Below are 22,789 nucleotides of genomic sequence, written 5' to 3'. Positions count from 1 at the left end.
CTCTGGATGTTACCTTAGCTCCAGCTGAAACAACACGTCGCCCTCTGCAGGCTGAATGTGGAACCATCGGCCTGGACTCACAGACTCCACTTGTTCTTGAGTTTGTTTATTGATGATTCATATTTTCATAAGAACTTCGTACAAAAGTGATTCTACCGGGACCGGCGTCCGTCGTGTCTTTATGCGGCAGAGAAGAAAAACTACGTTGGCATTTTAAGACAAACACTTTCCTATACACACTATCCACACAGCGCTCTACACAAACCAGATCTACCTTTTCTTCACAGTGGCGCCGCCTGCTGGAGAAACATGGAACTGCCGCCAGAGTCTGAGTTCAGAAGACAGAAAGCGAGCCCTCTGTTTCTGTGAGAGAATAAAAAAAACTTTTGTTCGCGTGTCGCTCAGTAAAATAGAACCGCTCAGTTTCTCTGCAGAGGAGGGACGGCGGTGTAAAAGGGGGCGGAGCATCAGGGTGACGATATGCGTCATGAGATGCATCACATGGCACCAAAACGATGAGTTGATCCGTTTCACACTGACTTTGGGTCCAACCCAGACCAGACACAGGTTCTGAAAACGCTTCAGAACAGACCCCCCCCCCCCCCACTTTAAAGCTGATATGGTTCTGAACACACCCCCACCGCCCCGCCCCTCAGTCACCAGGAGCATCAAACAAAGAAAAGGCAGAAATCAGCAGGAAGACAGGTGATGCCTACGGACCTGGGGGGCAGTGACCCCCCCACAGGTCCACCCTCCCTGAGCGGCGTGGCGAAGGCGGCGCTCATGAGACGTGATGCGATGAGCGGGTCCAAATAAAAACAAACAGTTTTGGCATCTTTCATTCTGGCTGAAGTGGGCGGGGCTTCATGGACACGCCCCTGGTGTGTTTGTTCAGGTACAGCGGACTGTTGTTGGTCCGCCCAGTGCGACACAGACAGGAGCCAGAACATCCCATAATGCTTTCTGAGCTCCGACAGAAGCAGCGGCGCCGCTGTGGTTCTGCTGGGCGGGAAGCCTCTGGTTTCTCAGAGCCAAGCGGTTGTTTGGCGGCTCAGTTTTGAACTTGGATGTGGGCGGGGCCTCCGGAGCTGGAGCCCCGCCTTCAGGCGTCACATGAAAAGACAAACTTTTTCACTAGAACGCTAATTTCTGTAGTTTCCTTTGAGATTCTCTATAATACTGAACAGGGTTTGTCTGGACTCTCGGCGGCGCCGCCTTCAGGCGCTTCCTCAAGCCTCATGGCAGGAACGCTGCTGGCGAGGCCGCCATTCGCCGCAAGAGTCTGGTTGGACGTTTCCTCTGCAACGCTGGAGTCCGGTCATAAATACTTTAAGGCCAAGAATAAATGGAAAAGAACTCAAAGAAATCTCGTAAGCACTGACGGTGTTTCAAACACTGTGGAGGGCGGAGCCTCTTCAAAAGAGATGACCTCAGCACATCGCCCCGCCCCCCATCAGGACGTTCGGCGGCAGGCTAGACGTTAACGTCCACCTGGCTGGTTTGGCGGGGCGGCGCGGAGGGGCCCGGGCTGGCGCCGGTGGTGGTTTTGATCCGTGAGGGGGCGGGCACAGTGGTGGTCATGGTGACCTGGACGAGCTGCTCGCCTTGGATCATCCGGACCAGCGCTCGGAGGCGGTCCAGGGACGTCTGCGTGTCTCTCTTCAGGACGAGCAGACGCTCCCGCTGGTCCATGCAGAGCTGCGGACAGAACCAGAACATCAGAACCGGCCGAGCGGGCCGCCGGCGCGGAGCGGGGAGCGCTTCCTTTACTTTGAGCGTGCTGTGGACTTTCTGGTCCTCCTCCTGCAGGTGAGCGCACTCCCTCTGCAGCTCGCTGTTCCTCCTCAGCAGCCTCCTCTTCTCCTCCTGCCTCACTGCTCAAACAGGTTTGTGCACGTCAGCATGTGTGCGTGCACCTGGGTTCTTGTGCTCATGCGTGTGCTCCTCACCCGTCTTGTGCGTCACGTAGGACTGGACGAAGCTGTGCGGCCATGACGCGTTCTCCTTGTTCAGCACCTGAAACACAGCAGCGGTCAGAGTTCGGCGCTGCCGCCACATCAGGCCACGCCCCTCGGAAACACTACCTTCTTCTGACACTTGGGGCAGTACCAGGGTCCTCTGGGCGGAGTCCTGAGGGGCGGGTGCAGGCAGGTGGGGTGGAAAACGCGGGGGCAGTTGTGGCAGGGCTGCAGCTCGCCGTCCTCCTTACAGACGGCGCAGCGCTCCTCGTGCTCCACGTCATCCTGAAACGACACGCAGACGCCATCAGCGGCGGCGCCACAGAGACCACGTCTGCCTAGGTGCGGCGCCAGAGTCCGGTGACCTACCTTCCAGCAGAAATCCTCAGAGTCTAGCATGTGGATCAAAGCAGAGCACAGGTTAGTGGCGGGGGGCGGGACCATGCTGCAGGTTAACACTCAGGTGAGACAAACAGAAAAGAGTTGCAGCGCCGCCCTGAGGCCGGACCCGCTACGAGCAGATCGGATCGGAACTTTCTACGCTGAAAGGAGTCGAGATGTTTGAGGAGCTGACTGACGTTCAAAATGAAAACCTTTATTTATAAAGATTTACAACAGAGTCCAGATGATCCAGCTCTATGCAGGGACTGTTACCGTAGAAACCACACAGGTTCTGCAAGTTCTGAGTCTGTGAGGTTCTTCAGAACTTCAGCAGTAAACACGAAATCCAGGAAGTTTGATTGTAAAGAATTTCTTTGTTTAACGGAGCAGAAAAGAAAGATTTCTCTACAAACCAGAGTTCTGGTCCTCACAGACCTGCAACGTCCTCCTTAAGAAGTTCTCTGTCCAGAAACCATCTGGAGGACGGGAGAACTGTGTGGTCAGATGAGACCAGAATTAAGAGAAGAGAATACTCTATTACTCTGAGTATGAAGAGAATACTCTGTTATTAAGTACTCTAAGTATGAATAGAGAATACTCTATTACCCTGAGAATAAAGAAAGATACTCTATTACTCTGAGAATAAAGAGAGATTGCTTTATTACTCTGTACTCTGAGTATAAAGAGAGAATACTCTATTACTCTGAGAATAAAGAAAGATACTCTATTACTCTGAGAATAAAGAGAGATTGCTTTATTACTCTGTACTCTGAGTATAAAGAGAGAATACTCTATTACTCTGAGAATAAAGAGAGAATACTCTATTTCTATGTACTCTGAGTATGAAGAGAGAATACTCTATTACTCTGAATATGAAGAGAATACTCTGTTATTAAGTACTCTAAGTATGAATAGAGAATACTCTATTACCCTGAGAATAAAGAGGATACTATATTACTCTGAGAATAAAGAAAGATACTCTATTACTCTGAGGATAAAGAGAGATTGCTCTATTACTCTGTACTCTGAGTATAAAGAGAGAATACTCTATTACTCTGAGAATAAAGAGAGAATACTCTATTTCTATGTACTCTGAGTATGAAGAGAGAATACTCTATTACTCTGAATATGAAGAGAATACTCTGTTATTAAGTACTCTAAGTATGAATAGAGAATACTCTATTACCCTGAGAATAAAGAGAGAATACTATATTACTCTGAGAATAAAGAAAGAATACTCTATTACTCTGAGAATAAAGAGAGAATACTCTATTTCTATGTACTCTGAGTATGAAGAGAGAATACTCTATTACTCTGAGAATAAAGAGAGAATACTCTATTACTCTTTACTCTGAGTATAAAGAGAGAATACTCTATTACTCTGTACTCTGAGTATAAAGGGAGAATACTCTATTACTCTGAGAATAAAGAAAGGGATACTCTATTACTCTGAGTATGAAGAGAATACTCTGTTAAGTACTCTAAGTATGACTAGAGAATACTTTATTACCCTGAGAATAAAGAGAGAATACTATATTACTCTGAGAATAAAGAAAGAATACTCTATTACTCTGAGAATAAAGAGAGAATGCTCTATTACTCTGTACTCTGGGTATGAAGAGAGAATACTCTGTTACTCTGAGAATAAAGAAAGAATAATCTATTACTTTGTACTCTGAGTATGAAGAGAGAATACTCTATTACTCTGGGAATAAAGAGAGAATACTCTATTACTCTGTACTCTGAGTATAAAGAGAGAATACTCTATTACTCTGAGTATGTAGAGAATACTCTATTATTAAATACTATAAGTATGAAGAGAGAATACTCTATTACCCTGCGAATATAGAGAGAATACTCTATTACTCTGAGAATAAAGAAAGAATACTCTATTACTCTGAGAATAAAGAGAGAATGTTCTATTACTCTGTACTCTGAGTATAAAGACAGAATACTCTATTACTCTGAGAATAAAGAAAGAATACTCTATTACTCTGTACTCTGAGTATGAAGAGAGAATACTCTATTACTCTGCACTCTTAGTATAAAGAGAGAATACTTTATTACTCTGAGAATAAAGAGAGAATACTCTATTACTCTGTACTCTGAGTATAAAGAGAGAATACTCTATTGCTCTGAGTATAAAGAGAGAATATTCTATTACTCTCTACTCTGAGTATGAAGAGAGAATACTCTATTGCTCTGAGTATAAAGAAAGAATACTCTATTACTCTGAGTATGAAGATAGCATACTCTATTACTCTGTACTCTGAGTATGAAGAGAGAATATTTTATTACTCTGAGAATAAAGAGAGAATACTTTCTTACTCTGTACTCTGAGTATAAAGAGAGAATACTCTATTACTCTGAGAATAAAGAGAGAAAACCCTATTACTCTGCACTCTGAGTATGAAGAGAGAATACTCTATTACTCTGTACTCTGAGTATAAAGACAGAATACTTTATTACTCTGAGAATAAATAGAGGACACTCTATTTCTCTGTACTTTGAGTATGAAGAGAGAATACTCTATTACTCTGAGAATAAAGAGAGAATACTCTATTACTCTGTACTCTGAGTATAAAGAGAGAATACTCTATTACTCTGAGTATGTAGAGAATACTCTATTATCAAGTACTATAAGTATGAAGAGAGAATACTCTATTACCCTGAGAATATAGAGAGAATACTCTATTACTCTGAGAATAAAGAAAGAATACTCTATTACTCTGAGAATAAAGAGAGAATGTTCTATTACTCTGTACTCTCAGTATGAAGAGAGAATACTCTATTTCTCTGAGAATAAAGAAAGAATACTCTATTACTCTGTACTCTGAGTATAAAGAGAGAATACTCTATTACTCTGAGAATAAAGAAAGAATACTCTATTACTCTGTACTCTGAGTACAAAGAGAGAATACTCTATTGCTCTGAGTATAAAGAGAGAATACTCTATTACTCTGAGTATAAAGCGAGATTACTCTATTACTCTCTACTCTGAGTATGAAGACAGAATCTGTACTCTGAGTATAAAGAAAGAATACTCTATTACTCTGAGTATGAAGATAGAATACTCTATTACTCTGTACTCTGAGTATGAAGAGAGAATATTTTATTACTCTGAGAATAAAGAGAGAATACTCTATTACTCTGTACTCTGAGTATAAAGAGAGAATACTCTATTGCTCTGAGTATAAAGAGAGAATACTCTATTACTCTGAGAATCAAGAGAGAATACTCTATTACTCTGAGTATGAAGAGAGATTACTCTATTACTCTCTACTCTGAGTATGAAGAGAGAATATTTTATTACTCTGAGAATACTCTATTACTCTGTACTCTAAGTATGAAGAGAGAATACTCTATTACTCTGAGTACAAAGAGATAATACTCAATTACGTAATGTTCCACACTTGGTGGAACGTTGACCGTTCTGGTTGTCACTGAAGGAGGCGCCGCTCGGCGGATGGTATTCAGCCGGAGAGGAGCGAAGCCGCCGCTCTGCTGGCCAAACGCCAAACTGCTCTTTCTGTTGGCGCCAACAGTGTGTAACCCTTGTGCTATCTTAGATGACCCCCCCCCCCTTCCATTGAGGTGTTCTCCCTACCATGACAAAGGTGGATAAAGGTGGAAAGATTTCATGTAATCCATGGACACCAGTGAAGATCATAAATCAGTGAAGAAAAAAGGTTCAGAGCACTGTCTAGTGGGTCTAGATGACCCCACTCCCAACGTTAAAGTGCCTAGGATAGAACAAGGGTTACAGACTGGGACTGGACTGAATCAGCCTGTTGGACATTTTTTGGCTCCATGGGCTAAAAGCAGCAGCTCTGGCAGGAAATGGTGAGGGGGCGTGGTCAAGGCCAATGTGGCTGCAGGTGAGAGCTCAGGTGTTGACTTCAGATGGGTTCGGTTTGGGTGGATGATGGCTGCTCTGACCTCATAACCTCTGCCATGATGGGGGCAGATCCTGCGTTTGGGGGAAGTCGTGTAAAGCTCAGTTTGTGTGGTGTGCCGCTGCAGCACAGCCGCGGTTGATGTTACCTCTTGCCGATAGGAAGCTGCTCAGGTAGTGGGATGTCAGCCGCTTCCGCTGCACACAAGCAGAAGATGCGGTTACACCGAGAGGAAGAGATCCTGCAGACGGAAGGTCTGAGCTCCAGACGGGCAGAGAAGATCCCAGCCTCAAGGAGGACTTGAACTTCTCCACACCTGAACCCTGAACAACTCACCTCGGGTTCGAACAGGCTGCTGTAGGCGGGGTTAGCTGTGCTCCTCCTCTTCCTCTCCTGCCTCCTGGCCTGGATCTCTGTTCAGAAGAAAACCCTTTTCAGCAGAAAGACATGACACTTCTGAAGCTCCTCAGTGTCAAACCATCAGCTTCCTGTTTGTGAGCAAAGACTACATATCCCATCATGCAGCAGGAGTCCCGACCAGATTTTACATGAGAAACTTCCTGAACTCTAGAAATGTTTGGACTCAACGCCACACCGGCTCTCTCAACAGCGTCTTTATAATTATGGGATGTTCTTTGGGACCGCTCAGCAGAAACGCCCGCTCACGGATCGCCATGGCGCCCAGATGCTCACCTTCCAGCTGTTCGGTGGTGACGAGCCCCAGGGCCACCATGAAGGCGACTTTCTGGAGGTGAAGAAGAGGAGGATGAAGAACCTCTGCAGACGGTCTGGAGAACCTCCCTCAGAGACGACGTGGACTCACCTCGGAGTCCTGGTCCTTCTTCAGAGGCAGGGCCTTCGGCGGGGGTGGGACGTCCTGTGGCAGGAGGTCAGGCTGGGCCCTTGGGGAGCCCCCAGTGGTGGGTGGGGCCTGAGGCTGGATTATGATCACCTGAAAGCAGGTGAAGGACTGAACATGGTGTAAAGTTGGATGTTCTCCCCCCACGTCGTGACCCTTAACCCCCCTCCACCCCCCAACATGCACGGCTGTCGGCGGTACCTTCACGGCCTCGCTGACGGGGGACGCGCTGTTGCCGGGGGAAGCAGCGATGATGGCGTACGCCACGCCAGGCCCAGCAGTCGCATGCTGAGTGGCGCTGTTGGAGTCGCCCCCCCCCAGGGGGACATGCAGAGGAAGGGTGGGCGGCGAGGCGTCCCTCTGGCCGTTGGGGCTGAAGGTGCTGTTGGCGGTGGGCAGCGTGGGGGCCTGGCTCCTGGGGCAGAGCACGGTGGCGGCCCTCTGCAGGCTGAGCGGCTGCAGCTCCTGGCAGGGAGGGGGGGGCAGGCTGTCAGGGATCTGGGTCTTTGGCCGGACCTGCAGGAGAACCAGAACTTCAGCCAGGACCCGGAGAGCAAGCTACTGCTGTCCCTTCAAAATAAAAGCCACAGCAGAACCCTCTATTGCCCCCCGCTGGACAGAACCTGCAGGTTCAGAGAAGGCCAGACCTGGAACTGGACCCCCGGATCAGGTTCTAAACAGACCAAATAGGCTACGGGAGGTCCAGAGTCACCAGGTGAGTTACCTGTGGCAGGACGGAGGCCGTGTGTCCCGCTAACTGCTGCAGTGAGCCCACATGGGGCATCTTGACGGGCACAGCCGTGAGAGCTCCCAGAACCTGAAACACACAACACGGCAGTCAGAACCGCAGGTCCAAATCCACCGATGCCTCTAGGCTGGGAGTCCAAAGAGAGGGAGCAGGAGTTCCTTAAGATGCTCCAGAACCAGCTAGAGAGGATCTGTTGTAACAACGGGTCTGACTGGATCAGAAGCACCAGGAAGCTCACTGGGCTTTAGCTGGGAGCAGATGGCGGACTTGAAGCACGGCGCAGAACTCTGCAGAACCACCTGTTTGGATCTGATTGGCTGTGGCGTCCCCTGAAGGGTCAATGTGCCTAAAGGTCAAAAGTTCAAACTAAAGTTTGTTTTCTAGATGAAGGTCACAGAAAATCACAACATTTAGAAACAAAAACAGAAAAAAACTGTGTTATTCCTTCAGAATAAGAAATCCTAAACCAACAAAGTCCCTCACACGTTAATTCACACACGGTACATTCACTCACACACAAACGGTACATTCACACACGGTACATTCACACACACGGTACATTCACACACACAGAACATTCACACACACACACACACAGTACATTCACACACACAGTACATTCACAAACACACACACAGTACATTCACACACGCTACATTCACACACACACAGTACATTCACACACGGTACATTCACTCACACACACACGGTACATTCACACACACACACACGGTACATTCACACGCGGTACATTCACACACACTGTACATTCACACACACACACACACTGTACATTCACACACGGTACATTTACACACGGTACATTCACACACGGTACATTCACACACACGGTACATTCACACACGCACGCGGTACATTCACACACCGGAACATTCACTCACACACACAGTACATTCACACACACACACACAGTACATTCACAAACGGTACATTCAAACACAGTACATTCACACATGGTATATTCACACACGGTACATTCACACACACGGTACATTCACACACACGCGGTACATTCACACACACACGCGGTACATTCACACACTCGCGGTACATTCACACACGGTACATACACACACACGGTACATTCACACACGGTATGTTCACAGACTGTACATTCACACACGGTACATTCACACATTTGCGGTACATTCACACACGGTACATTCACACACTCGCGCTACATTCACACACGGTACATTCACACACGGTACATACACACCCACACGCGGTACATTCACACACGGTACATTCACACACACTCGCGGTACATTCACACACGGTATATTCACAGACTGTACATTCACACACGGTACATTCACACACTCGCGGTACATTCACACACGGTACATTCACACACACTCGCGGTACATTCACACACGGTACATTCACACACGGTACATTCACATACTCGCGGTACATTCACACACACACACGGTACATTCACACACGGTATATTCACAGACTGTACATTCACACCAGTGGCAGCTCCTGGTCTGTCAGAGAGGGGAAGCTCCTTTTCGCCCTACATCATAAAATTGTCTATTTATTTAAAAGTAAATTCTGCCCTACGTTCCTTGTTGTTCCTGTCGTACTAACTAGGAGTCTTTTCATGTGACTTGACCAGAGTCCTCTCAATGGCCAGCAGAGCCAGGCTGCTTAAACGGCCTTGGCCCATTGTGTTTCGGAGAAGCTCCTTTCTACACCTGCAGATGTAGCTCCAAATGTTGCCACTAATGAGAACAGTTTGTAAAGCTGAGGCATTGCACTGTCCAACTCCATGTCTGTAAGGAACACCAAGTAATCACACAGCCTTCCCCTGTTCCCCTGCAAGTCCTGATCTGAACACAAGACTTGAAGTTCTGACCTCAGTCTTCCTGAATCAAAGTCAGGAATGAACGATATAAATTTTTTTTTAACTCTGTATAACTGAAACAAGGAATGTGTCTTATAGGACAGAATCGCTGTCAGTCAAAAGGAGAGGCAGTCTTTCCACAGACCCTCCAATCGTCACGCAGAAGCTCGGAGTCTGGGCCAGCCCACTCCACATTCACCCCCAGAGACGCTGAGCGTCCGTGGGCGGGACATAATCGCAGCGTTTATCCAATGACCGTCTAGTTTCAAAGCACTGAAAAACAGTGTTCCAAGCAGCCCCATTGAAGTCAATGGACGCTGGGCTTCAATAGGGAAATGCACTGTGAGGCTGTAAGAGAAGGAAATGGAGTCAGGCGACCTGCTAAATGTAACTGATTCTGTAGGAACTCGTCTATGAGATGAACGTTTTCTAACGCATTTTAGTCAATATAATGTTAATACAATAGTACATATTTGACCATTCATTTGTGACATTATAAGGGAACCTTCCCTTGCAGTCTTAAAGAAATCGCCACTGAATCACACACACACCTATATTTGAGCCTCTAAATGTCTTTGTTGGGGACAGTTTGAGTTATGGAACCTGTGGTATGACTACACTACCCAGAATACCCAGAGAGGACAAGAGGCGGGGATTGGTCAGAGGGTTGTTGGGAGGTTCAGTACATTTCCCTAGAGCTGTAGGTGTTATAATGCATATGTTGTGGGAGCTGGTTTCCCGCCTCTTTTTTCTCCAATAACGGACTCGGCCTCACCAGAGAGGATCGCCACAGAAGGGGTTCAGAACCACCCGGGTAGTAACGTGTGCAGGAATTGATGTCAGTTTGGAACTGTTTCATTCTTTAAACCTGAGGCAGAAAAATGGATGAAAACGATTTCATTGAAACTTTTTTAATAAGTCTTTGTTGGAATAATCACCCCCCCCCCCCCTTTATTGTTTTGCAGAGTGGCTCTGCAACACAGGGGGAGAAGGACGCATGGCACGGTTTCTATGGCAACTGCACTGATGAAAGTGTGAGGCCTTTCAATTCAGGAACTGCTCTCTCAGAGCACCCCCCCCCCCCCCCCCCCCCCCCCCCCCGCCGGTCAGGGGTCCAGGTGCAGGTGCGTGTTACCTGCGGGGGAGCAAGTTCCCCGGTTCTCTTGTTAGTGGCATGCGGGCGTACTCCAGTGGGGGGCGCTCTGCCGCCTGCCTGTAGATCAATGGGACTGATTTGCAGCGGCTCGGGGCCCGCTGCCTTTTGACCGTTCATGTGTGTCGTCACCATGGAGACAGGAGTCTTGGCCGGAACCACAGAGATGGCGATGCTCTGGCCAGAGGGCTTGATGAGGGACAGAGCCTTTGTCGTCCCAACGGGCCTACTGTGGACCGCCAGCTTCTGTGAGGGAGAGAGACTGAGTCTAGCATGGATTTGATGTTTCAGGTTTAGTCCTGAATAAACCCACATCATCTGCAAATGTGTGACCCTTAACGACTGTCGTCCTGAATGCCTCGCCACCATTCCAGGTAATTTCCTGATAGTTTCTAACCTTACTGACCCCACGCAGCCCAAGCGTGTGTGTGTGTGTGGGGGGGGGGGGGGGGGGGGGGCAGGGACACAGTTATGTGAGAGAAACCAAAGAGGAACCAGCAGAACGTTGACGGAACCGAGGAGGCCGCTGTTACAACAACAGATTAACAGGTTCTATAACCATTTAACCATGTTCTGTAGCCAGTTTACGGATTCTATAACCAGGTGAACGGGTTCTATAACCGAATAACCATGGTTCTATACCCAGTTAACGGGTTCTATAACCAAAAAACCATGATCTATAACCAGTTAACGGGTTCTATAACCAGGTAAACGGGTTCTATAACCGAATAACCATGTTCTATAGCCAGTTAACGGGTTCTATAACCAGGTAAACGGGTTCTATAACTGAATAACCATGTTCTATAGCCAGTTAACGGGTTCTATAAGCAGGTAAACGGGTTCTATAACCGAATAACCATGTTCTATACCCAGTTAACGGGTTCTATAACAGAAAAACCATGTTCTATACCCAGTTAACGGGTTCTATAACTGAATAACCATGTTCTATACCCAGTTAACCGGTCTATAACTGAATAACCATGTTCTATACCCAGTTAACAGGGTCTATAACTGAATAACCATGTTCTATACCCAGTTAACAGGGTCTATAACCGAATTACCATGTTCTATACCCAGTTAACCGGTTCTATAACAGACAAACCAGGTTCTAGACCTAGTTAACGGGTTCTATAACCAGCTAAACATGTTCTATAACCGTATAACCATGTTGTATACCCAGTTAACCAGTTCTATAACCAGGTAAACGGGTTCTATAACTGAATAACCATGTTCTATAGCCAGTTAACGGGTTCTATAAGCAGGTAAACGGGTTCTATAACCGAATAACCATGTTCTATAACCAGGTAAACAGGTTCTATACCCAGTTAACGGGTTTTATAACAGAATAACCATGGTCTATACCCAGTTAACCAGTTCTATAACCGTATAACCATGTTCTATACCCAGTTAACAGGGTCTATAACCGAATTACCATGTTCTATACCCAGTTAACCGGTTCTATAAGAGACAAACCAGGTTCTATACCTAGTTAACGGGTTCTATAACCAGCTAAACAGGTTCTATAACCGTATAACCATGTTGTATACCCAGTTAACCAGTTCTATAACCAGGTAAACGGGTTCTATAACTGAATAACCATGTTCTATAGCCAGTTAACGGGTTCTATAAGCAGGTAAACGGGTTTTATAACCGAATAACCATGTTCTATAACCAGGTAAACAGGTTCTATACCCAGTTAACGGGTTTTATAACAGAATAACCATGGTCTATACCCAGTTAACCAGTTCTATAACCGTATAACCATGTTCTATACCCAGTTAACGGGTTCTATAACCGAATAACCATCTTTTATACCCAGTTAACCGGTTCTATAATTCAATTCAATTCAATTCAATTTTATTTGTATAGCCCAAAATCACAACAACAGTCGTCTCGATGGGCTTCGAAGTAAAACATGAAATCAAAAGGATCACGAATACAAAGAGTTCAATAGAAAAATACTAAAATGAACTAACAAACTGACTAAGCTATACTGGCATCCCTGCCCTTAGACCCCCCTTCGCGGTAAGGAAAAACTCCCAAAAAAACCGGATTCCGGAAAAAACGAAGAAACCTCAGGGGTGCCCACATGAAGGAGGGATCCTCCCCCAGGACGGACAGGCGATTTACCAGAAATCTTAGAGAAGAATTAACTTATCTAAATCTACAACTACATATATAAAAGTCCAGCAGACGAGCTTCATCCAGCCGTGGTTATCGGGACAGTCAAAGGCGCGAGTCGAGCCGGAGACAGGAACCACAGCCAGGTGTAGGAGCAGGACCAGAGACGAGGTACTCGGTCAGGCACAGAGCAGAGACGAGCCAGAGATGAGCCAGAGGCAGGATCCACAGCCAGGTGTAGGAGCAGGAGCAAAGGCGAGGTAAACGGTCAGGAACTGGAGCACGGATGAGCCAACTGGAGTCTGGAAGCACTCCCACTCCCCAGGAGGGGAGAGGAAAAGAGGGACAATACATGAATCGCACTGCACCAAACAGAGGCATGGAGAACTAAATGATAAATTATGATCAAGAATAGAGGAGAGGAAGGGTAGAAGTAAAAAAGGAAAGAGGACAGAACCCCAGAGCACCATAGTTACCCCAGCTTCAACTTCTAGCAGCCTTTTAAAAGAAATAGTTATTATTAAGTTTAATTTAAACAAACTAACATTAAGTTAAATAATCTCTGAATACTAACTAGTCTGACAATAAGCCTGTCCAAAGAGGAATGTTTTCAGTCTAGCTTTGAATGTAGAAACTGAGTCGGCCTCTCTTACATGAGCTGGGAGTTTATTCCATAAGACAGGGGCTTGGTGGCTAAACGCTCTACCTCCAACCGTACTTTTACCAATTCTAGGAACCACAAGCAGTCCTGCATTTTGCGAGCAAAGTGTTCTGATTGGTTGGTAAGGGACTATGAGGTCCTTAATATAGGACGGGGCCATTCCATGTAAGGCCTTATAGGTTAACAGGAGGATCTTGAACTTAATTCTAGAATCAACTGGGAGCCAATGGAGCGAAACTAACACAGGAGTGATGTGATCTCTTCTGCTGGTTCCTGCTAACAATCTAGCTGCTGCGTTCTGAACAAGCTGGAGACTTCTTAAGGAACTCTTAGGACACGCTGCTAACAAGGAGTTACAGTAATCCAGCCTCGACGTAACAAATGCATGGATGAGTTTTTCAGCATCACTCTTAGAAAGTATATTTCTGATCTTAGCAATATTCCGCAGGTGAAAAAAGGCAGTTCTACACGCCTGAGATATATGAGCCTTAAATGATAAATCCTGGTCAAGTAAAACCCCAAGGTTTCTAACTGTGGAATTGGGGGCTATACTTATACCATCCAGGGAGACTATCTGAGCAGACAGAGCATCTCTGAGGTTTTTAGGACCAAGTATAATGACCTCAGTTTTTTCTGGGTTCAAGAGGAGGTAAGTAATTGTCATCCAGGTCTTGATGTCACTGATGCAGGCGTTCAGTTTCTCTATCTGGTCATTCTGGTCAGGCTTCATGGATAAATACAACTGCGTATCGTCGGCATAACAATGAAAATTAATGCTGTGTTTCCTGATTATGTTTCCTAGGGGTAACATATAAAGCGTAAACAGGATCGGTCCCAAGACTGAGCCCTGTGGGACTCCATAGTTGACTCGAGTGCACTGAGAGGAATGGCCATTTACAGTAACGAACTGATACCTATCGGATAAATAGGATTCAAACCACTGGAGAGCAGATCCTCTGATCCCTATGTCCTGCTCTAATCTATGGAGTAAAATACCGTGGTCGATAGTGTCAAAGGCTGCACTGAGGTCCAACAGGACCAGAATAGAAAGTAGTCCCTTTTCTGAGGCCAATAACAAGTCATTAGAGACTCTAACTAGTGCAGTTTCCGTACTGTGGTGAGGTCTAAACCCCGACTGAAAGTCTTCAAAGTGGCTGTTGTCCTGTAGGTGGCAGTAAAGCTGCTTAACTACAACTCTTTCTAGGATTTTAGAAATAAAGGGCAGGTTTGATATCGGTCTATAGTTGGCCAAGATGCTAGGATCCAAACTGGGCTTTTTCAGAAGAGGTTTAACAACTGCATATTTAAAAGACTGTGGCACGTAACCCGTTTCCAGAGAGGTATTTATCATTGTTAATATGGGATCATTAATTAGGGGAAAAGTTTCTTTAAAAAGTCTAGTGGGAATTGGGTCTAACAGACACGTTGAGGATTTGGAGGACGTAATAATTGATGTTATTTCCGCTTGATCCACAGCAGTGAAGCAGTCTAATGTTACAGAGGTTTCTATGGATGCCTCCATTTCTACCGCTTCAGCCTGTTCTGGGCTGATAGTAGGAATAACTTGATTTAACTTATGTCTAATATTTGAGATTTTACTATCGAAAAATGTAAGAAAATCATCAGAGCTGAGAGAAACAGGAACATGTGGTTCTACTGAGCTCTGACTGCGAGTTAATTTAGCTATAGTGCTAAAAAGAAATCTTGGATTGTTTCCATTCTCTGATATTAAGGTTGAATAGTACTGGCTTCTAGCTCTACGCAGAGCTTTTTTATAATTTAATAGGCTATGTTTCCAGATATCCAGAGACTGCTCTGAACCGGAGCGGCGCCATTCTCTTTCCAACTTACGGGTTTCTCGTTTAAGAGAACGAGTTTCAGCGTTAAACCACGGTGCTACTCGGTTTTGTCTGACGAACTTAGGTTTCAAGGGGGCAACAACATCGAGTGTACTCCTGAGGGCTTGTAAGGCATCATTAACAAAGTGGTCATTTATACTAGGACTGATACTATGGGAGCTGGTCTCAGAGTATTTTCTCAGAATATCACTAAGTACTGGCTGAACTGTGTGTTTAAACTCAGACACAGAACGGTCAGTTAAGGTTCTTCTAAGCTGTTTCTTATTCACTGGGGCAGAAGGATGTTCCAGTGTAAGCTGGAAGGTAATCATAAAGTGATCAGAAATGATGGGGTTAAGAGGAAGGACACTCAGCTGGCTGATCTGTATCCCATGGGTTAGAACAAGGTCCAGGTTGTGCTTATGACAGTGAGTGGGTTCATTCACACTTTGGGTGAAACCAACATCATCTAATAAAGCTGCAAAAGCCGTTCCTAGGCAGTCACTGGGGTCATCAACATGAATATTAAAATCCCCTAATATTATAATTTGATCAGAATCTAAGACAATAGTCGATAGGAAGTCGGAAAACTCAGTTAAAAATTCTGAATATGGGCCGGGGGGGCGATAAATAATTATGAGTAAAACAGGTTTTCGAGTTTTCCTGTTTGGGTGACTTAAAGACAATATGATGCTTTCAAATGAATTATAAGCATTTTTAACTTTAGGGCTGAGAAGTAAGCTAGACTGTGATATTACTGCCAAACCACCTCCTTTCCCTGAAATCCTGGATTTCTGATAGTTAGCATAAGTGGGGGGGTTGCTTCATTCAATCTAACATAGTCATCCTGATGGAGCCAAGTTTCTGTTAAGGCTAAAAGACTAAGATTGTTATCAGTAATTAACTCGTTGACTAAGAGGGACTTGGAGGAAATGGATCGAATGTTTAATAAACCGCATTTAATGACATCATAATTCTGCTTGTGAGAACTGCTGTCTGTCACTTTAAGGTTTCTATGACGCGCTCCTTTCATTTGTCTTTCAGCACATAAGCTAAAGCTAGGACCTGCTTGACTTCCCCTGCATGGGTTTTGCACCGGCACTAACCCTAAGGGAGGCTCAGAGGAGCGTTTTCCACTGCTGCTCTGCGCCCGGGTCTCGTCTCTGGATTGTCAGGTTAACAGACTAAGCCTAGCAGAAATGTTTCTAGAAAGAAGAGCGGCACCGTCCCGAGTGGGATGGACGCCGTCTCTCCGCATGAGACCGGGCTTCCCCCAAAACGCGCTCCAGTTATCCACAAAACCAACGCCGTTTTCTGGGCACCATCTAGAAAGCCAGCGGTTAAATGATGAAAAGCGGCTGTACATTTCATCATTGACTAAGTTCGGCAGGGGACCAGAGAAAATTACAGTGTCGGACATCGTCTTAGCCAGTTTACACACCGAAGTTACGTTTAACTTAACCACCTCTGACTGTCTCCGTCGGGCATCATTACCGCCTGCGTGAATCACGACTCGACGGAACCTGGACTTACTCTGAGCTAACATCCTAAGGTTCCCCTCGATGTCACCAACTCTGGCCCCCGGATAACACCTGACAGTAGCCGCTGGGAGCTCCACGTTTCTAACTTCAGAAGACCCTATAACCAGAGTTGAGTGTTCAGCGGGTGTGTCGCTGAGGGGGGAGAACCTATTACTAACGTGGAGTCTCGGGTGCTCTAAGTTTTTGCGTTTAGCACTATGTTTCCTCCCAACCGGTACAAACCCCTGACTGTTTCCCGGCTGTTGGGAGGGCGCTGGGGTGCTAGCTAAGTTAGCCCTGGTAGCGCGGCCCGCGCTACGAGTAACGACCTGGCTAGCCGGCTTAGCTTCCACTGTGCGGAGCCGCGCTTCTAACTGCTCCAGCCTGGCCTCCAAGTCTAACACAAGACTACACTTAACACACCTACCCCTATCTTCACTAAAGGAGGCAGGGTCATCACTGAACATATGGCACATGGGGCAGGAGAGAGGAGGAGAGGCGGAAGGAGTGGTGGTGGCCATACTAGGTTCTAAGCTAAGGCTAGCGGTGTTTAAGTAAAGAGAAGTGGTTTATTTAGCAAAATGAGAAAAGTGAACAGCAAGCGGTTTAACAGTGGTGAATTCGCTAATAAAAGGTACTAGATGTGAATATTAACCCAGATAACCCTTAGAGTAAGCAATAGTAGTAAGGCTAATGCCAAACAAGAGGACAGCAGTCACACAGCTAGCACTGGGAATAGCTCACCCGGAAATGACGTCACAGGCGTAAATACAATCAGGACTCAACCACAAGGACCAGGAATAACCATGTTCTATACCCAGTTAACCGGTTCTATAACCGAATAACCATGTTCTATACCCAGTTAACCGGTTCTATAACCAGGTAAACGGGTTCTATAACTGTATAACCATGTTGTATAGCTAGTTAACGGGTTCTATAACCAGGTAAACGGGTTCTATAACCGTATAACCATGTTGTATACCCAGTTAACGGGTTCTATAACCGTATAACCATTTTCTATACCCAGTTAACAGGTTCTGTAAGCAGGTTAAATGACTGCCACCAAGCTAAGAACTACGGATGGGTATCGTTAAGGTTTTAACGCTACCACTACTCTTATTGATACTGCTTATCAATCTGGTATTTTAACGATACTCTTATCGATACTTCTGAGGATGATAAATACATAAATAAATAACAAATTCAGAACATTAAGTGTTTTATTTCCTCATTATGCAACAATGTTTTTTTAACAAAACATGTTACTTTATGGAACATGATAATGTTCCAATACCTGGAATGTGTGTTAGACCAGCGGTCAGAGACCTGAACCTCTCAAAGAGCCATTTGGATCAGTTTCTCACTCAGATGAAAACACAGGGAGCTAAAACACTAGATGTGTGGGAAAAAATGTTTTTGACGATATATAGCAATAGTTCATTTGGTGATACTTGTACAGTGATCCCTTGCTATAACGCGGTTTGCTTTTCACGGTTTCGCTACTTCACGGATTTGCATCGTGCATTGTGTTCTGCATTCTGATTGGCTAAAAAGTCACTCCGCTTCTTCTCTACCTGTGCGTCAGTAACGTTGCAGTTTAATATGAGCACGTATGTAAATCAGCTTGCCAAATTTTCATTACTACGTGCAAATTCTCTTGATGGTGGCATGTCGGTGTATAAGGAACTTTTTGCAAAGCAGAAAAAAGAGCGACAACAACTGCCTATCACTATGTTCTTCTCCCGAACAAACACAGCTGCACCGCGGGCTTCAAAAGAAGAAAAACACTGCAGAGCGGAGTCAGGATGCAGCGGCTCAGTCTGAAGAGCAGTGAAATACACCTGAGTCACTGATTGTCCGACTGTACTTTGTATTTTTTTCATGATCATTTTAAATTTTCTCCCGTTTATTCCAATACTCGGGTCGCGGTGGGCGGGGCTAATCTCCGCGATTTGAAGCCTTCTGTACACATTCATTAAAATTATTATTTGACAGTACAGTACAGAGTTATTTGTTGAAAAAAAGGTTTCTAAAGTACTTTTATTTGTGAAACAAATGCTTGAGCCTGTAAATTGGTTTGTTCTTTCTTTTCAATGTATAATAGAGTATTTAATTGTATAATAATAGTTTAAAAAAATAACGGTTTCTACTTCACGGATTTTGCCTATCACGGGGTCTTTTTGGAACGTAACCCCCGCAAAAAACAAGAGTTTACCGTACTGATTCAAAATGCTGTCAGGATATTTATTTCATTATGTAATTATTTGTATTCTTTATGAGCGTGATGTTTCCTTTGATCTTTTGTCCATTTTCCACAACCTTGAATAGACTTTTCTGTCTGTCAAACACCAGAGTTAAGAAGATGGAAACAAATTCACTTTGATCCAGACTCCTGTCTATTTATTTATTTTTTCTTTAAATCCAGTAAACCTTATAAATGATATTAATTTTATGGATGACAACTATGTTTTATTAGGAAGCAGCTGTTGTGAACAATAATGTGCTGGACGCCTCAGATGCTCCATCTTGGTGTACAGATGACGTTCAGATCTGTAGCAGCCCCGCCTCCCTGTGGAGACGCCGCTCTGAACGTTCTCAGTCCAGGAACCCGTGATCAGGTATGTTTTACAGAAGTGGACCACAGATGCAGCCGTGTTCTGAGCAGAACTGAGCTGAGAATGAACCTCACATCCCAGAACGCAGCAGCCTGGAGGACGGGTTCAGCGTCCCGGGACACCACCGGGATCATTGGAAGGACACGGTTCCTACCTACAGTCAGGTTCTGTCAGGGAGCTCTGGAGCTCTTCCAGAAAATCCATGCAGCAGAACCACAAACAGGGAGGTTCTGGTTCTGGCCCAGAATTCTTTTAAGGTTACTTCACTGCAAAGACCAGAGCCTCAAGTCTCCATGGATATGGACCTTTACATGGAGCTTTACAAACGATGCGCGCTCAGACTCTGAAAGCTGTCGTCTCCATGGTAACGGATGCTGCCTCTGAAAACTGTTTCCTCCAGCTGCTGCCTTTCTGGTCCAGGAGACGTGGTTCTGTTTGGACTTCCTACAGCTGGTTCCAGAAACAGAGCAAAACCAGCAGGTCTCTGTGAGTTGAAGAACCAGGACGTACTGATGCAAGAAGAGGACGGTGGGTCCGATCGCTCCTCGGGCTTCTCCTGATCAGAACCGGCTCTGAGACAGGATGAAAGCTTCAACCCGACAGTATGTTTGCTTTTTAGAGCTCCTCAAAGGCGTCATGTTCTCTTTAACGTCTTCTAAAGTAGAACCAGAGAGGAGAACCCGGTTCCTCCCTTCACTTATGCTTCAGATAAGGTCCAGATCTTCCTCCGGTCTTTCAACAGGTCCAGATCAGCGGTTCTTTTCTCAAGTGGGCCGTCTCCAATCATACATCAGGAAAACCTCTGGAGACGTTCAGGTTAACACGGTCGACTGAAAACCGGGGAAGAACTTTAGAAAACGGCAGGACCCAGACCCGCATCCCACCAGAACCAGAGCACTGACTGTCACTCTGAGCATGCTCCACAGTTCTGGGGTCTGAAGAGCCAAAAGTGCTGGACCTGAGGAGCATCTGAGCTGCAGATGGACCGATGCCGGGTTGTTAAACCCAGAACCTAAAGTTTCAAAAGGGCCAAATCCTCAGAATTTCCTAAATAAACTTTATTCTGATCACATGGAGGAGCTGCATCTCCTCAGCCCGCCCCTCAGAGGCTCACAGCCTGCTGCTGCTGCTGGTTCTGGTTCTGCTGGTTCTGCTGGCGCTGAGACCAGAAGAACCAAACCTGGACGCGCAGGCGTGCTGACTGCCTCCCCTCCCCCTCCGTCCAAACCAAACACAGCATCAAAGCAATCAAAATGGTAATGTTCGGCATGAATGAGGCCCCTCCCCCTTCCTCCCGCATCAAACTCTGCAGACTTTTCTCTCGATGGGGGGAGGAGGGGGGGTCACCCCCGTCCTCCCTCAAAATGGAAGCTTCCACTACAAAACTGAGCGAGAAGGAAAACACAAACACGGCTCCAGACCAGCCCGGTTCCGAGCCTCGTCGTTTTCAACGAGCTCCAAATGAACACTAGTGAAGAACCGTGATCGGAGGAAGAGGAGGACCGAGGAGGAAGGCCATACAACCAAGTTTTCGAAGCTGCGACCGAAAGGCGCAGGCGCGGAGCTGGCCGAGGTGCTGAACGCCGCCGCACAGCCTCCGCCGGCATCCGCCCCGTGGCCGCCTCCGCCGGCTGCTGCCCGAGCAGAAGCCGCCTCCAGGTCCGCGGAGGACGGGCTCGGCAGCCCAGAAGGTGGCGTGAATGGAAGCCTGCTTCTCAGCCAATGAAACGCCGTGGCGGGGTCACGTGGGCGGCGAGGAATAACGCCGGCAGACAAAGTATAAAGTGACAAAACTAGACTCTTCAAAGGAATAAAGCCGCTAAAACGAGACCCACGTGGTTTCGAACCGGACCGTTTCTCCTGCTGACACTGCGGGCACGGTACCAGTAAAAGTGTGGGCCGGGATGCCCCCCTCCCCAGCAGAAACATGTCGACCCTCTCAAAATGGACGCTAAAATGTTCCAACATTACACAACTTTGGAGACAAGACACAAACCGAACGCGTCCGGACCGGACCACGACCTCCTCGGGGGGTGAATCCGTGAACACTACCCCCCACTCCACCCCGGAGAGGGGCTGCCCCCACCAAACAATCAGACCCAAACATAGGGGGAGGGGGGGTCTAACGGTACACACGATGAAACTTCACCACAACAAAGTCCCGGGGTGGGGGGGTGGGACCAAAGTCTCGGGGGGGGGGGGGGGGGGGGGGGGTTGCAGTCCACCACATTTCTGCTGATAAAGTTTCTGCTGAACCCGCGTGGCCAAAGGCTCGCGGGCTGCCGGTAAAGGCCACGTTAACCCATCAGCAACTAGTTAGGAGCCACGGGGGGAGGGGGGGGGGGGCGCAGCGCCCCAAGTTTACGGAGGAACAAAGCAGTTTCCGCGCCTCATAAATATGCAGCTCGCGTCCCGAACGCCTCGCCGCTCCGCCGCATGATCGCTCCGGTTCCCGCAGAAAAGCCCCCGCCGCGGGACCGGGAGCCGCTGAGAGTACGTTCGGTGGTCGGGCGGAGAGGGACGGGGTGTCGCCGCGCGGCTGCCCCCACAGCGGTCGCCCCGAGCCCGCTCGGCTCCGCTCGGCTCCGCTCTCACTTCTCCTCACGGCAGAACAACACGGCGGTTCCGTACCTGATGACATTGGATTTCCACTTTCAGCGCCTCTTGCAGGCCCGGTACGTCCATGTTCCGCCCACTAAAGCACTTTGGTCGGACTTTGGACGCGGCGGACGCGAACTTTGACCGGATTGGAGGTTTTTAAGCCACAATAACAATGAAAGAAGAACTCCGGCTGCAGAGCAAGTTCTCGCTGCTTTCCAGGCTCGGACTCATCACACACTTTCCGCCCGTCTTCAAAAGTGCTCCACACCGGCCACGGGGGGATCCGGCCTGGACCAGCTGCTCTCCGGTAAACGGCCGGGCTTCGGCGCGTGCGGCGGGGGCCGGCTTCGCTTTTGTTTCGCTGATTTTAAGTTGAACACTTGGGACTACATTGTGTCCGAGTCCGCGGCTTGATTTCACTTTGCCTGCGGAAAAGTTGCGCTTCGGCTGTCAATGGTAATTCTGAAGTTCCCGGATGGAGCATCGCGAGCGTCCCCCGCACCCCCACCCGGTCGGGCATGCGCAGTGCGCAGCAGAGAGGGGAGGTTGAAGGTTAGAGACTCGA

The 22,789-nt window shown here is 47.0% G+C and overlaps 1 protein-coding gene across 18 annotated transcripts; it reads right to left on the bottom strand.

Moving 5' to 3' along the window:
• Positions 1 to 90: 90 nt before the first annotated feature.
• Positions 91 to 22,666, bottom strand: phf21b (PHD finger protein 21B). 18 transcript variants are annotated; one of them, XM_078942109.1, is made up of 13 exons: positions 22,255 to 22,666; positions 10,851 to 11,114; positions 7,819 to 7,911; positions 7,296 to 7,610; positions 7,059 to 7,187; positions 6,929 to 6,980; positions 6,572 to 6,648; positions 6,384 to 6,432; positions 2,328 to 2,350; positions 2,085 to 2,243; positions 1,950 to 2,016; positions 1,771 to 1,874; positions 91 to 1,698 (listed from the first exon to the last, which is right to left on the bottom strand). In XM_078942109.1, the coding sequence occupies exons 1-13, from the start codon at positions 22,306 to 22,308 to the stop codon at positions 1,474 to 1,476; spliced, it is 1,611 nt and encodes a 536-aa protein (XP_078798235.1). In that variant the 5' UTR covers positions 22,309 to 22,666; the 3' UTR covers positions 91 to 1,473. The 18 variants fall into 18 exon arrangements, 16 of the variants coding, with proteins under 16 accessions (XP_078798235.1, XP_023807873.1, XP_078798232.1 ...); XM_023952105.2 differs by having other exon boundaries at positions 7,059 to 7,205; positions 22,255 to 22,573; XM_078942106.1 differs by lacking the exon at positions 22,255 to 22,666 and adding an exon at positions 21,148 to 21,690 and having other exon boundaries at positions 7,059 to 7,205.
• Between the last annotated feature and the right edge of the window lie 123 nt (positions 22,667 to 22,789).

This window comes from Oryzias latipes, chromosome 23, assembly GCF_053564925.1.
Source record: "Oryzias latipes strain Hd-rR chromosome 23, Olatipes_Hd-rR_3.1".
In the NCBI taxonomy this organism is placed as follows: domain Eukaryota; kingdom Metazoa; phylum Chordata; class Actinopteri; order Beloniformes; family Adrianichthyidae; genus Oryzias; species Oryzias latipes.
This window is presented reverse-complemented; position numbering and strand designations above follow the sequence as displayed.